The 17,030-nt window shown below is 35.2% G+C and overlaps 1 protein-coding gene across 1 annotated transcript in view; it reads right to left on the reverse strand.

Moving 5' to 3' along the window:
* LOC150079015 (tetratricopeptide repeat protein 39B-like) overlaps window positions 1-17,030 on the reverse strand; it is a 358,313-nt gene that overhangs the window by 173,418 nt on the left and 167,865 nt on the right. Inside the window, exon 5 of the mRNA XM_090382637.1 lies at window positions 10,855-10,930. Within this exon, the coding sequence (XP_090238763.1) occupies window positions 10,855-10,930 (76 nt within the window). The remainder of the gene's footprint in view (window positions 1-10,854; window positions 10,931-17,030) is intronic.

Consider the following 17,030-nt stretch of genomic DNA (forward strand, 5'->3'; position numbering starts at 1 on the left):
CAAATACTAAGAGGTTTTCAAGGGAAAATACAGTTAAAATAAAATATCCCACCATTCCATCTGCAAAAGAAGTTCTACAGTGCCAGACACACACACACACACACACACCGGAACTCCCTATTCCCCCACCTAGTTGTGAAGAAATCACTATTCCGGAAGAAGAACAAGAGTCACTAGAGCCCATACCTGGCCCCTCAACAAATGACAAACCCCACACTTAATTGAGCAAAGTAAACTAAATTATTTGGTTAGAGATTTAAATCTTTCAAAGCAACAGGCTGAGCTATTAGGATCTAGGTTGAATAGTGGAATTTGCTGGCAAAAACCACTAGGATTTCTATGTTTAGAAACCGAAATGAGAAGCTTGCAGGTTATTATCAAATGGAAGGTTCTCTTTGTGTCTCAAAAGATTTAAACGGATTGATGGATGAACTAGGGTTTGAATACAATCCTGAAGAATGGAGAGTATTCATAGAGTCTTCTAACTCAGTTTAAAAGCAGTTTTGCTATACAATGGTAATATCAAACCATCAGTCCCAGTGACTCATTCAGCGGCTATGAAAGAAATCTATGATAGCATGTCACTGCTATCATGGGTAGTAATGACATATCTATCATAATACCTATCGTGAATTCCTTTTTTGATTTTTGAAAGGGTCCGTAGATCACAGTAGTTTGGGAACCACTGCCTTAAACTATAAGAAATATTGTTGGAAAATCTGTGGTGATTTAAAAGTAATCGCTTTTTTGCTTAAACTAGAGGGTGGTTTTACTAAGTATTGTTATTTCCTGTGTTTATGGGATAGTCGAGCAGTAGAACATCATTATATTGTGAAGAAATAGCCCATCAGAGAAGAGTAGGTTCCCGGGAAACTCAACATCAAATGCACACCTTTAGTGAAACCTGAAATGATGCTTCTCCCACGTTTGCACATTAAGTTGAGTCTCATGAAAAATTTTGTATAACCTTTGGACAAAAATAGTGAAGGTTTCAAGTACTTAAAAGGCAGTTTCCAAAAATTAGTGATGCAAAGTTGAAGAAGAGTATATTCGTAGGCCCACAAATTATATGGCTTTTAAAGGATGAAACCTTCGAAACTAAACTTAACACCACTGAATTAGCTGCGTGGAAATCCTTCATAGCTGTTGTTAGCAGGTTTTTAGGGAATAAAAAATTAGAGAACTATAAAGAGTTGATAATGGAATTGTTGCATAACTATCAAAAGTTGTCAAATGTCACTGAAGATACGCTTCCTACATTCGCACCTGGACTTCTTTCCAGACCACTCGGGATCTGTCAGTGATGAGCAGAGGGGAACAATTCCACCAAGATATTCATACTATGGAGCAGAGGTATCAATGATGATGGGATCCAGCAATGATGGGCAACTATTACTGGTTTCTGATAAGGGACCATTCTGCTCATAAGAGGAAAAAATAACTGCAAGTAGTACGATTTCCTATTTTTGCCTTCACTTTTGTGGGTTAATTGCTTAATTAAATCTAAATAGATGTTTATAAAATTTAAATATGTTATTTTTTATCCATTTGGAATGTTTACTGGTTGTCATTTCTATTTCAAGCAATTAATTTACAAGAAAAGTAGTCCAGTACATTTAGATAAGTAAAAATTCACAATTTTTACTTAGCCATAACATGAAAATGTGATGTACTATGAACTTTCTACTGTCATTTTTGTTTTCAGCACACGCGATTTAGTCAAAATCAGTTGGTTTCCTTCATGTTATCGTAAAAAAAAAAGGTTTAAAACTGTTGGCTAGCATAATTGTCTTCATTTAACAAATTTTATCTATTACATGTTGAATTTTCTACAAAGATTAATAATTTGGCATGCAAAACAATTTCACAGTTTTTGAACCTAGAGATAACAGTGGTCACCAACTAACCTTATAATTAATATTATTTAAAAGCATCATTATATTACATTTCACTTTGGGCAGCACTAAAGCATATGAGCTAAGATTCCCATTTGTCATTAACTGAACTGAAAATCTCTGCATTTCCAAATTTTCAAGGTGCAGTTAGCATTAGAGTTTAATTTCTCCTTTACATCTTTTCTTTATAGGTCACCAGAAAATTAAATGGTTGAAATGGGATCCTCAAGATGCACGTGAAAGAACAGATAGAGATTCAAAACTTTACTTAATTTTCACTAGTAAAACTGTAAAATATCATAGAACTGCCATATCACTATTTTGTTTATGTTTAACATTTTATTCATAATGATGAGTTGTCAGTGCTCTTTCAATGGGTTTTAGTGTACCATTCCATTGTAAAAATAAATTCACTTCTCACTATTTTTATAAATAAGGATAAACTACTGAAGAATTCAGTTCTTTTACACTTTATAAGTATTCGATAAACTTACAAAGTAGTCAAACCCCTGGCTTCTAGCCGTGAAGGGTATTGTGTACGGCATATGCATTTTGTATACAATAAAGATTTCTTCTTCTTCAAATTGTAAAAAAGCAAACTTTGCAGTTTACAGAGATAAAATGTAAAACTGTCACTCCCTCCACTTACATAACATCCTCCACTAGCTCCCCCTCACACCAGCAATAGTTACTAGATAATGTTGTACTTAGTACAAATAACATAGGTTTATTTTTAAAATGAACACCCTGTATATTCTACCTATCTCCTCTGGCTTTCTCAGTATATTCCCATTCCCTCCCTCTTCCCTTCTCTCTTTATAACACTTTGACCTCCTCTTTTGTCACCATGCTTACATCCCCTCTCTCTCTCTCTCTCTCTCTCTCTCTCTCTCTCTCTCTCTCTCTCTCTCTCATCATATGAACACTTTTCTAATACTTCTAATTCCCTACAAAATCCATTCCACCTTTCTCTTGCTTTATCCACTACCCATCTAAGCTTATTGTTGATCTCTTTATATCTCCTCCTATATCACATACAGTCACAGAATATAATTATATGTAAATAATTTAGAGTTGTAATTCACAAAAACAAACATTTATTCCAAATCTAGCAATATATATGTTAATTTCAAAATAAACTGAATACAGAAAATTAAAATCAAATAACTGAATCCTTCCTCCAATGGACTGTATTTTTTGCAAAATACCAGAATTTTCCATTCAGTGAAGGATCCTGTTGTATTATTGTTTCATAATGTCATTTCTTCATTTCTCTGTGAATATACATATTTTTCAGAATTGGCAAATTCAATGAGAATAACAAAGCAGCTTTTGTCTTTACATAATTTAACTTTTCCTTCACTAAAATTGCAAATTAAATATTACATTATCAAATAATGACTTACATAATTAAATAGAACTGTATCACATAGAGGAACTGTCACAAACTAAAAGTAATGCTGAAAAGGTGCCAACTGCAACCTACACACAAGTGCAAAACTGAAGAAAGAAAAAAAAAAAAAAAAAAAACCTTAAATGAAAAAATAGCATTACATGAAATACCAGAATGAACAAAGTTCTTCACTCAGTTAAGGAAGCTCAGAAGCCCAATATCCTGCAAAAAGTATGCTGCAACTGCTGACATGCAAAGAAATCCTCCGTTGAAAAAATCTGATGGAAAAGTCCACAAAGAAGATTAGGATTAGTAGAGGCATATGATGCAAGAAAGCAAGGGGAAAAATAAAAAAAAAAAAAACCTTCCACATTTCACCCATCCATTCGCTCCATACGTTTGTCTAGTTCTGCCTTGAATTTATTTAAGCTGTCAACTTCTACAACAACAACAGATGGAAGTCTGTTCAAGCAATCAACTACCTGCTGGCTAAAGGCAAACTGCTGCACATCTATTCCACAACTGTCTTTCCTCAATTTGAATTTATGTCCCCTCAGGGGATTAATCTGGGCAAGAGGAAGAATCCCATCAGCACTGATCTTGTTTAAACCATTCACGGGCTTATACACCTCAATCAGATCATCTCGCAGGTGCCTTGTCTCCAAACACTGTAATTTGCAAAACTTAAGCCTTTCTCCATAAGAGCAACCCTTTTTCCATTCATTAATCTTGTTGCCTTTCTCTCATTCCAGCAGCTCTACATCCTTCCTAAAATAAGGCCTCCAAAACCTGTATACGGTACTCAAGGTGTGGCCTGACCACTGCATTAAACAAGAGGATAATCACCTCCTTATTCCTGCTAGAAAAATTCCTGTATATCACTGACAAGACACCATGAACTACTCTTGCACACCGTCTGCACTGCTCAGAAAACTTCATATCTGACTGCACAATTATCTCCCAGGTACTTTTCATTCTCTACCAGTCTTCCATGTGCAACAGAATCAAAAGCCTTCCTAAGATCCAAGTACATGATGTCAAAATTATCCTTTGCATCCAGTTCCTTTGTGAGCACACTACAGTATCCAATTAACCCCAGGGGCTCAAAATCTGGTGCGTATTGGCTTGACACACGCAGGATCCCAAGCTGCATAGCATAATTCTTCTCTTTCTTGGCGATTCCCTTCTACTTCTGACTCTCTCTCTCTCTCCCATAAATTACCTAGGTAATTTCCTGATTAGATATCGATTGTAGTGGCACAGTGTTTGGGTAAAACACCAACCTGTGGATTCCCACATCCGTGCCATCAGTACTCTTGTGATGAATACAGAACCTATGTAAAAGCCAGAAAAGTGTTGTGTGTTGCATGTGAAGTTTAGCGATTGGGTTCTGTTGTTTGTGCTGGCTTCTTGGCCATGGGGCTCCCTGGTGGGACTCCATGTTGCCCGCCACCATCACTAGGAGATGAGCCAGGCTGTCCACAGTACCCTGGTTGCTCTCCATCAAGGATCGCCTGAGCTTCCTGATGGAAAAATAGAAAGAAAAAAAAAGCATGAGTGAGGGAGATAGCTTAAGGATGGGAGTAAAAAGGGGAAGAAGAACATCAGTGCATTTCAACAGGTGTGTCTTTTACATAGAAAAGATTTGACTTACTCCGTCATACCTCTACATTTTACGTAGGGGTAGGTGAGAAAAGCGAGTAGGGAGCGAAGCCCCTAGTATTAATATTATTTAAGAAAATTTTCTGTTCTGCATAAATTAAATACATACATACAAAAAAAAGAAAAAGGAATGTGAATTATAGTGGATTGGAATTAGTGAAGTCCAAACCAGTTAAGTTTTACTGTATACTGAAAAACAGAACCGTAACATAATGTATTTCCTTGAGCCTCTCTAAGAGAACAATCAGTATCCAGTGTTCAAAACTGCAAAAAGAATGAAGAATTCTATAACTTTCTTTGTTTAATATCACCAAAGGTTTGATAAAATTTGCAACCATATCCCTCCAATTACCTTCATAAATAATATCATAATTTCCAATTTTTTTTAAACAGGAATTCTACATCCAATGTTTTAAACTTTATTTCTTCATAATTTATATTCTACAATTTTAACTCCTTACAAACTTACATGATTATCTGATTTTGAAAACTTCAAAAAAAAAAAAATTTTTACTAAATACGTAGCTTCCCCATAACATTTCTTTATAATCACTGAAGACTGTCATATGAGTATGCCAAAAGACTATATTCACAGTAGTATGCTTATTTATATTATATTTAATAATATATATTAATATTTCATTATTAACCATGTTTCTACTAAATTATAAGGGCATTCTGAAAGATAATGCCTCCTAATTACCCCTCCCAATAACAAAAACAGAAATTTCATTCAAACAAAAACATTTTTCTTGAACTTGATTCTATACTGTTGTATAATTATTTCTCATCATAATTACCTCTATTTTCAGTGCATGTGCCAATATTCGTAAGTCCATCTTTACCCAAGAACTGAACATCTTATTTGTGGAACTAGATCTTTGCAACTATCTTCATTGTCTGACAAAAAAAATGATGTCCTCTCAGATGTTCCTTCAGTTTCAAGAAAAGATGGAAGTCTCTTGAAATTGAGACTGTATGATGCATGATTTAAGACAGCAGTGCCAAAGCAATGTAGTTACATAAAGCACTGCACTGTTGTTTTGGATATATTATTGCATGTCAGGATGATTTCTTTGGATATGTTCCTTCAATTTTTGTAGCATTCAAACAATTTAACCCTAGAGGCGCACATCTGGTGAGTATGGGCTTGGCACACCCAGGGTCCTGAGCTAAATATCATCATTATTCTCTTTCTTGGTGATTTCCTTTTGCTTCTGACTCTCTCTCTCTCTCTCTCACTGAGTTAGGATTTTTTTTTTTGGCTGGTGCAGCATAAGAGTCAGACTTCCTTGCACCATATGGATGATGATAATAACAATAATAATAATAATAATGACAATGCCAGTAGACATAATGCAATGCACCTTTAATGTCCCAGAAAGCAGTAACCATGCATTGCCTATTGTAGTCTTTACACCTATGGTGCAGGTACACCTTTTCAACAGTATTCTATTAACTGTATCTTGTTTTCTAACTCAAAATGACATATCCAACTTTCATCTCTAATGATAATGCAAGAAATTACTGACATGTTCAATAATATAACAAATGTCAGCAAACAACTACTTGCTTCTGTTTCAGTTACTCAGTGAGCATTTGAGGAACTTATTTGCAAAACTTTCCAAATCAGTAATCACAGCCTCTGCTCATCATGTGTTTACTACTGCCTGCTGAGAAATGCAGCAATTTCCACTGATAATTTCACAAATGCAATTTCAGTAAGTCTCATCAGTTAATGTTAATGGATTCCTGCAATACTGACACATTCAACTTCTTCATAACAAACTTGTGCAGCCCAAAGCTTAACATTACTGATGTCTACACAATTGTCAATACAAACAACTTTGATTCATTAATGTAAATCAATCAACGAAACATTTTTTGCAGAAAAAAATTCAATCATTTCATAATGTTTATCCCGCATTAATATCATCTGCTTACACTGCAAAATTTTACTCTGCTGTAATTCAAAGACCTCTAGTGAAAGAAACATGAAACTTCACACAGAAGTGTAATAAGGCCTAACAAAATGAGAGCTACTCAGTTCACACTACTACACGGGATTTTTTCTTAGAAAAAAAATTAGAAGGAATTACTTTTCAGTATACCCTCATATAGTTATACTCAAGAGCCTATATAAAAGTTATAAGTGCTGAAACTGAAAATAAGATTCTTGTTTTGGTATTTCATACTTCGTGTTGAAACGTGTGCACGTGTGCGGTAAAGTCTGATGAAAAGTGCAAAGATGGATGCATAAATTACACAAAATGCCAGAACTAATAGAAGGATAACAGAAATTAGAGACATTGAAGGTGTGATAAAGACTGAAAGAATGTGAATATCCTATATGATATAATGAATTAAGCAAAATTATAGGCTGAATTGGTTAGCCAATCAGAGAGCTGGAAGCTCTAAAGTAAAAATAATTAATCCAAATTTATCACAAAAAAATTATACAAAAAAAAAATATATTAATACATAATCAATTATAATAATATACATAATCATAATAATCAGATATAATACATAATCAGGTGTTTTAGCAAACATTAGACTTTAATTTTATAATTTCTCTGCCCATTTCTTGGACTTATAACCAAAATTTCCCGCCCTTATCTGATGCTTGCTATTACTCCATATACAGGGAGTGCAAAAAAAAATGTATACACACTTTATCAGCCCATAACTCAGAACCTTTTCTCTTTTTCAGTTGAAAGTTGGTGGTAATAATGGAAAAGACCAGACTTACATCTGAACAGCAGAAATTTGTGTTGAAGTCAGAAAATATCAACGAAGTCCAGAAACAGTTAAGGAGTGAATACCACACTGAACCACCAATGCATCTCACAATTTCGCATATTCATGATAAGTTTGAAGCAGATGGCACTGTGCAAAACATACACAGGCAACAATCAGGAAGACCTTGCACATCCATGAGATCACAAAAGGTGCTGGAATTTTTCCGACAAACACCAAGGAAATCTGTCCAACAAGCTGACTGTGACACGACAATCCCCAAATACAGTGTGCATAACATTTTAAAGTGTCCAAAATGGAAAAGCTACATTCCAAGTTAGTGCAGGTCCTGACAAAGATGCTCCTGATCATAGGGGTTGAAGTTTCTGAGTGGGTTTTAAGAAAATCTGCAGAAGACTGTTTGCCAATAAGATCCTTTGGAGTGATGATGCAATATTCAAGTTGAATGGTACAATTAATCGCAACAATTGTTCGTACTGGGCATCGAAGAATCTACACATTACTAAGAAACAGTGGCGTAACTATGCCAATGCAGTGCATTGGGGCCCATGACTGAAAGAGGACCACTGCCCTCCTGCCCAAAACAGAAAAAATTTAATTTAGTAAAAATGGAAGCTTTTCAGTTATGATAAAATGAATGTTGTTTTATCATTTATGATAAAATTTACTGTCAACGAACAATAATTTTTTCACACAAAGCATGTTTATTGTTAACTACCTGCACAGCACAAGCAAAACTGCAGTAAATAGAGATGAAATGGTATTAGCACAGCTGCTGCTTCCAGGGAAATTAAGGATTTTTTATTTTTACCAAAACAAATATTTTCAGGGTGGGGGGGGCACACTAAACTTTGCATTGGGGCCCACTTTTTCTAGTTACAACACTGCTGAGAAACAACATTTGAATTTACCGTCCATTAGAGTGTGGTGTGGATTATCATCCTTGGGTTTGATTGGACCATTCTTTTTTGAAGCAACTGTTACTGGTGCTTTTTACCTCAACTTGTTTCAGGAATCAATTGTACCACACATTTGTGAGCTATGTGAGGATGATGAATTTTATTTTCAACATGATGGGGCACCTACCCATTTTCATTGCGAAGTTAGGGCTTATCTGGATGAAACTTTCCCAAACAGATGGACTGGACGAAGAGGCAGTGTTGAGTTCCATCCGTGTCTGCCAGATCTAATGCCATTAGATTTTTTATTTATGGGATACCTCAAAGATAAAGTTTATGTCACAAAACCATCAACAATCACTGAATTACAGCAAGCTATTGAAGCAGAATGTGCAGCAACATCATGAGCTATCTTAGGTGATGTAAGCACTTCAGTTCCTCTATGATGTTGAGGACAATCTGAACACTTGCATTAATGCATATTTTTTTCCCTCACATTTTTTCTTCATTATAAAATTAAAAAATTGAATTTATGAAAATAAACATAGAAGTTATTAACAATCAAAGTGTGCATACATTTTTGGACACACTGTATATATTAATTTAATCATTTTTCGCTTTACAGTTTCAGGCTCTCTAATTGGCTATCCAATTCAGCTTATAATTTTGCATAATTAATTTTATCATATAGGATATTCACATTCTTTCAATCTTTCTCACACCTTCAACATCTTCAATTTCTACTATCCTTCTTCTATTAGTTCTGGCATTTTGTGTGATTTATGCATCCGTCTTCACACTTTTCATCAGACTATTAACTTTACCTCACATATATAAATTTTTGTATCCTTTGCTGCTGCTTTGTGCACTCAGGTGCAAATGACATATTTTTATTATTTATCTATCCGTTACAACTTAACTTTCCACCCCATATTTATACTTATTACATATATACGAGAGGGTATCAAAAAGTTTGTACCCTTACCTAGAAATAATAGCCCCAGAAAGGTGAAATTCCACAGGAACTTTAATCCTTTTCTATATACTCTCCATGTATAAAAACACATTTCTCCCATCTATGGATCAGTTGTTTAATGTTTTGATCATAGAAATCCACACTTTTTGCCTGGAACCACGATTCCACTTCATTGATGACTTCCTGAGATGAATCAAAGCGGTGTCCAAGCAATGGTTTCTTCATTTCTCAAAACAAGAAGTCTGACAGTGCTAGGTAAGGAGAATAGGAGGTATGCTGCAGTAGTTCCAAGCCACACTGGCAACAAAGTTGGTGATAATGGCCGTGTGAGTCGGTGCTTTGCCTGACAGAAGACGGACACCTTTGGTTAACATTCCACACCTTTTCACCTTCAAAGCATCATGTAACTTTTTCAAGAGATTTCTGTAGTATTCTCTAGTAAGTGTGTAATCTGTCAGTATAATACCTTTTCTGTCCCAAAACATGGACAACATCACCTTCTTTGCAGATGGAGTGGTCGTTGCCTTTTTGGGAGATGGGGGTGGAGGTGTGCTTCCACATGTCTTTAGTCTCCAGATCATATTGGTACCCCCCAGCATTTGTCATCAACCAATCAAAAAAGTGTTCTCAACATCCGCATTACACAAATCCAACTGTTGGCGAGAACACTGCGATCAACATTGCTTCTTCAAAGGCATCAGTAATCTTGGAACCCATCATGTGGAGACCTTAGACATGTGCAGATGGTTATGTAAAATGCTTGGGCAGACCCGTAACTAATTCCCACTGCATTTGCAACGAAATTAATTGTCACACATCAGTCACTCAGCACCAGCTGCTCAACCTTTGCAACCATCTCACTGTCTTTGGATGTTGATGGCCTTCCTTTTCCTTGCTCGTCAAAGACACTTGTACAACCACATTAACTCCCGTTTTCACTTTTTTACAGTGTCATAAGATGGACAATTCTGTTTTAATTTCTTCTTCAATTTCCCAGGCTTTCTTGCCCTGCAAATGCAGGAACTTGATCACTGCTTTATACTTCACTTTGTCAACCATAGCATCCTTCCTCAGATTCCAGGCTCCACCTCTGGTGTGCAATCACATACTGGAATGAAATTTCACATATTAGTTACTGAATATGTAGACAACCTATATTAAAAAACGACATCTTCCTACTGATGTTTTATCTAGGTCAGGGTACGAACTTTATGATACCCCGCACATAAAAAAAAAAAGCAGAATACAAAAAGAAGCTGCAACACTTACCGACTCAAGTGTAAGCATGGCTTGCATGAAAAGAACAGTACTTTTTCCAAGTGCATAATACATGCTTGCATGTGCCCTTTAAAGAAAAATTACCATACAACCAAAACAATTCTAATACTCATAAGGAAGAATTTATATGAATAAGACATTAAAAGGTAAAATTTAAACTTCAGATTATTTCAAGGTAATCTAGTAATGAACACAGAGCTTCAGATTAAATTTCTTCATAATTGGGAAAAAATTATTTTGAATTATAAATAAGGTGTACCAGGAAGTAATGTCCAATTAACTTAAAAAAATTTATACCTTACATACTAACTTAATTTTCGATACAATCACCCTCAATCTAAGGATAGCAGCCATTGCTCTATCCGTTTTTAGTAATTAGTAGTGGCAAATGATGAAAGAAAGCAAGCTTATAATACAACAGCAAAAAAAAAAAAAAGCCTACCCACTCATTTATCCATCTCCTATAAAAATGTATCTAATGCTTCCTTAAATTTATTCAAACTATAAACCCCAGGGGCTCACATCTGGCGAGTATGGCCTTGGCACACCAGGGTCTGACCTGGATATTATCATTCTTCTGTTTCTTGGTGGTTCCTTTCTACTTCTGACTCTTGTTTTCTCTCTCTCAGGGTAATTTAAAAAAAAAAAGATTTTTGAATTTGAGTTTTTTTTTAATTAAAAAAAATAAATAAATAAGTCTGCCAGGGGCAAAGGTTGATGACGTAAAGCAGATATCATCTTTTAAGGGCAACAAAGGGTGATATTGTTGTACACGTTGGCACTAATGATATTAAGAGTAGGAGACCTGAGGAATTACTTAACAAGTACAGGTCAATGTTGAAAAAAAGCTGCAAGTTAGGCTTGAATTTGAAAGTGTCTAAAATTCTGTCCAGACATGATAGGAGGGAGTATATGATGAGAACCTTGTTGATCAATTCAGCCCTGGAGAGATTGTGCAAGGGTAGAATCTTTCTCAGCCTCGTCTGTGCTTGTTAACAGGAGAGACTGCTTCTACAGGGATGGGATACACTTAAATAAAAAGGGTGCAAGAATATCTGCTGATGCTATCGAAGCAGAGTTAGGTGGGTCGGAAAACTGCTAGGTTGGGGGGGATACATAGACTAACAGATTGACAGTAGCCGCTGGCAGAAGTGAAAGTGATTCTTGCACTACTTCTATTGAAATGCAATTGAGAAGCATCCTGGAAAGCAAGGCAATGGGGATTTCCAGGACTGCTGGGATTCATAGTGGAACAAGTAAATACATGGGCTGTGTTAGGGTAACTAAGAGTAGAAGCATGTACACCAATGCTAGGAGTATAGTTAATAAATTTGATGAGCTTGAAGTGGTAGTCAAGACATCAAATGCAGATATTGTTGGGATATCAGAGATGTGGTGTCACACAGACATGAACAGTGCAGAATTGGAATTTGGGGAGTATAATGTGTACAGAAAGGATAGACAGGACAGGAAGGGAGGAGGGGTTATGCTGTTAGTTAAGAAACACAAAATCTAAGGAAGTGCATCCAGTTGATGTTGGTTGACAATGCAATGTTGAGTCTGTTTGGTGTGACATAAGCACTGGGAAAGGAAAAATGACAATAGGTGTGTGTTATAGCCTAATGAATCTGATGAGTATAATGAGCAACTGTGCTGAGAAATAGAGTGGGCCAGTAAATCAGGGTGTTTTATAATGGGGGATTTTAATTTCCCAGAGATTGACTGGAATTTGTGGGTTGGTCTCTCTCTCTCACACACACACACACACACACACACACACACACACACACACACGGCTTTTTGGTGGATTCATTGGATGATTGTTTTCTACAGCAGCATGTTTGGGAGGCAACTAGAGGGAGTAATACTCTTGATCTGATTAGCAGTAGTGATTCTTCATGCATCAAGAATCTGCAGATAAAGGAACCACTAGGTGGCAGTGATCACAGTATGCTGAATTGGGATTTACTCAAACAGATAACTACCATCAAGGGTAAAGGGAAGGGTTTTTGCTTTAGTAAAAGTGACTATGGTGGTCTGAGACAGTATTTAAATTCTATATGGTGGGACCAACTGATGATGTTACCAACAGTAAATTCAAAATGGGAAGCATTCAAAGAATTAATCTTGGAAGCTACTAGGCTTTTCGTACCAACAAAGAAATATTGTTCAAGATTTAGGCCTATTTGGATGTCAGCTGAACTAATTAGACATGTAACAGAGAAGAAAAATGCATGGGATACATAAATTAACAGGTAACACAGAAACCTATGACAGATGTAAGCTGGTCTGTAACCAAATCACCAAGGAGGTTAGGCAGGCAAAGGCAGATTACGAGAAATCTTTGGCAAAGGATGCAAAGAGTTCTTTACTTATGTAAACTCTAGAAGGAAGGGAATGAAACAGATTGGTCCACTTGATATCGATGGTTCAACTGTTGGTGATCCTGCTCAGGTAGCTAACAAACTAAATGAATATTTTGCATCTACATTCACACATCAGGAGTTAGTCACAGAGGGGAATGACAAAGGTGTATTAAACTCTGGCAGTAAGCTAGATAATCTTGTAATAACTGAGAATAAAGTGGAGGAGAAATCATCATTCTACTTTTCTGTTTGGCATGGGTTGAGTCCCTATTTAGATCTTGTCTTCCATTGTTGTCAATCTCTTGAATCTTCCATCATTTGTTGATAACTCTGAAAGCCTGTGTTTTCCTTTAGGAATTGGAGCCATTCTCTTTTGGGTCTTCCTGGTGGTCTCTTATCTCCAATTCTTCCTATCAGTACTACATTAGGCAGCCTGTGTTGTTTCATCTGGTTCACATGTCCAAACGAATAAAGTTGTTTTTTGTATATCTGCTCTATTATTCTGCATTCAAATTTTAGATCTCTCCTTACTTGTTCATTAGTTTTATGTTCTCTCCAATTTGTTTTATTGATTTTCCTTATGAAAGGCAAAAAATAATGTCATTTCAAATGACATTATTTTTTGCCTTTCTTTCTTATTTATTCTCCAATTCTCTGATCCATAAGTTGCTGTGGGTATGATGACAGTTTCATATAGTTTGATTTTTAGACTATTTGAGATTTTATTGCTCTTCCATATGTTTTTGAGTTTGTTTATGTTTGTCCATCTGATGTTCAGTCTGTGATTAATTTGGTCAATATTACTTAGGTTTCCGGTTATTAGAACCCAGGTATACAAATTTTTTTATTGTGCTATTTGTTGATTTTGGATGTTTATGTCTTCTATGTTTTTTCCAATTTGTTTAACTTTGGTTTTATTTATATTAATATTAATTCCATAATTGTTGCTTGCTTTATCGATGTTTGTTAATATTTCTTTTAGTTGTTCTTTGGTTTCTGTTAAAAATCACAATATCATCTGCATATTTTATGTGGTTTATATTTTTTCCATTTATTATTGTGCCTCTTTTTTCTTCAATTGATTTCATTAGTTCTTCTAGGTAGATATTAAATAGATATGGAGAAAAAGGGCATCCCTGCCTGACTCCTTTTTCTATTTCAAATTTCTCTGTTTTATGGTTGTTGAATTTTACTATTGCTCTTATATTTTTGTGGAAATTATTTATAAACATGATTATTTTGTGATCAAGTGGGATTTTTTGTAGTTGCTTCATTAAATTTTCTCTGTTTACAGAGTCAAATGCCTGTTTGAAATTGATGAAGCACAGATAAAGAGGTTTCTTCTTATTCCAATATTTTTCTGCAATGATGTTTAGTGTGAATATTTGGTCTATTGTTGATCTGCCTTTTCTAAATCCTGCTTGTTCTTCCCCTATTGTTTCTTCATATGTTTTAAGTATCCTATTTTGTAAGATCCTTATAAATATTTTATATACAGTGGATTCCGGTTATTTGGGCCACCGGTTAATCGGGGCAAATCTTAAAAAACAGAAACCAAACGAGAAAATAGCCAGGGTTTACGTCACTTAATTGGGACAGCATGCCGTTTAATCAGGGCAGGAGACCGCAGCACTGAAGATTACCCTACGATTGTCTTTGACGGTACCACGTGGTTCGGTCGAAATTCTGGAGGTCACAACCATAAAACAATTAGCAGTCACCTGTTTATTGGGCTTTTCTGTTAGTGAAACCTATCATAAACGGACAGTAAACTTGATCTTACTGAATTTGCAATAATAGACAGCTGGAATTGTGGGTTATTATGGTGAAATGTGTTTACACTTCCATGAAATCTTCAATCATATAAAAAAAAATTAGTTTTCAGATCTTCTCTTCATTCCTATTTTTAAAGCTTTGTAACTCGTTACTCCGTTCTCACTTACACATTTTGTGTTATTTGCAATTTGTGTGTGCCGTGTTCTTTGTTATTGATTGCTTATCTTTTTACTGTTTTAAATTTTAACCCCCACCCACAAATGTCAGTGAACAGAAATGTCAACTAGTTCGTATGTACATATTACAGTACGTATTAATTATTTCAATTATCATGTATATTCTTCCGATTTTCACGTATCATTTAATTTTTTAATTGGTAAGGTAATGAAGGGTAAATTTGTGCTTAATATATCTTTGCTTTTATAGCCTGTGGATAATATTCCTCCTATTTTCACTAATTAGAATCGCTGTTTAATAGAATTAAAATTCAATTCACAAAGGTGATCACAATGACCAGCGCTTACTGCACATCGTATAGTGAACGGTACTTTACTATGGTGACTCCATCGTAACGTGATTTGATTGTACAGTGAACCAATTGTAAAGGGGGGGGTCCATTGTATTTTTAACTATTTACGTGAAACTTCGGGTAATTGGGGCAGCCGCTTAATCGGGCAAAAATGCACTAGTCCCGATGTGTCCCAAATAACCGGAATGGACTGTATATAGTTTAAAAGGGTAATGGGTCTATAATTCTGACAATTTTCTTTATCTCCTTTTTTGTGTATAGGTACTATTATTCCACTTTTCCAGTCTTCTGGTATGTCACCTGTAAATAAAATTAGATTAAACAATTGTGCGAGGTGTTTTAACATTGCATCAGCTCTGAATTTCCATAGTTCTGCTTGGATACAATCATTTCTGGGTGCCTTGTCATTCTTAATTGGCTAATTGCTTTCTGAACTTCTTTTGTTATCAAGGGTGCTTTATCTCTTCTATTATCTAATGGCAAGAGTGTTTTTTCCTTCCCCTTTGAACAGGGTTTGGTAATATTCTTTCCATATTTTTTTTAATTTCTTGCATGCTTCCTGTTTTTATATTTCATCGTCAGTATTTTTGGGATGTATGTTTTAGAGAGTTCCTTTATAACCCAGTAAATTGTTTTAGAGTCGTGACGTTTATTTGCCTCTTCGCACTGCTTTGTCTTCCAACCATTTCCTTTTAGCAACTTTACATAGGTTGTCTATTTTGTTTTTTTAGGGCTTTATACTTTTCCCTTTTGTCTTGACTATTTTCTTTGTTTAGGAGGTTTTTCATTTGTCTTTTTTTCCATTCATACATCTAAAATTTCTACTGTAATCCAAGGATGTTTTGGTTTTGTTCCCAAGGTTTCTAAGGCTGCATCTTTAGTCAATTGTTTGGTTTTCTCCCATATATTTTCCACAGGTAATGAATAGTTTATCTTTTAATCTTTCTTGTAGTGTTTTCCAATAAATTTCTTTTACTTCAAATCATGATATATTTAATGTTGCTCTATTGTTTTTTGGCTTCGTATTTTTAATTTCCATTTAATTGTTGCTGCTTGTTCATGGTCGGTGTCAAAATCTGTACTTCTAAGAGTTTTAACATTTTGAATGGATGATTTCCAGTTGTTATTTATTAAAATGTAGTCGATACAGTTTTTTGTATTTCCATGTGGTGATGTCCATGTATACTTATGTTGAGATCTGTGGTAGAACAGTGTGTTGGTGACGAATAGTTTATTTTCTTTGCAGAAGTTCAAGAGTTCTTCTCCTCACTCATTTCTATTTCCTATCCGGAACTTTCCTAATACGTCACTGAAATCTGTTGAAAAACCTCCAACTTTAGAATTAGTCTCCCATTATTATTAAAATATCTTTTTTGTTTGTGTTATCTATGGTTTCTTGTAGATCTGAATAGAAGGCAGCTGTCTCTGTATCATCATGTAAGGAGTCTGGGGTGTATATCTGGATTATTTTTATGAAGATTCCTTTTTCTTTACCT

Source organism: Mastigoproctus giganteus, chromosome 10, assembly GCF_048544385.1.
Source record: "Mastigoproctus giganteus isolate SK-2022 chromosome 10, ASM4854438v1, whole genome shotgun sequence".
NCBI lineage: Eukaryota > Metazoa > Arthropoda > Arachnida > Uropygi > Thelyphonidae > Mastigoproctus > Mastigoproctus giganteus.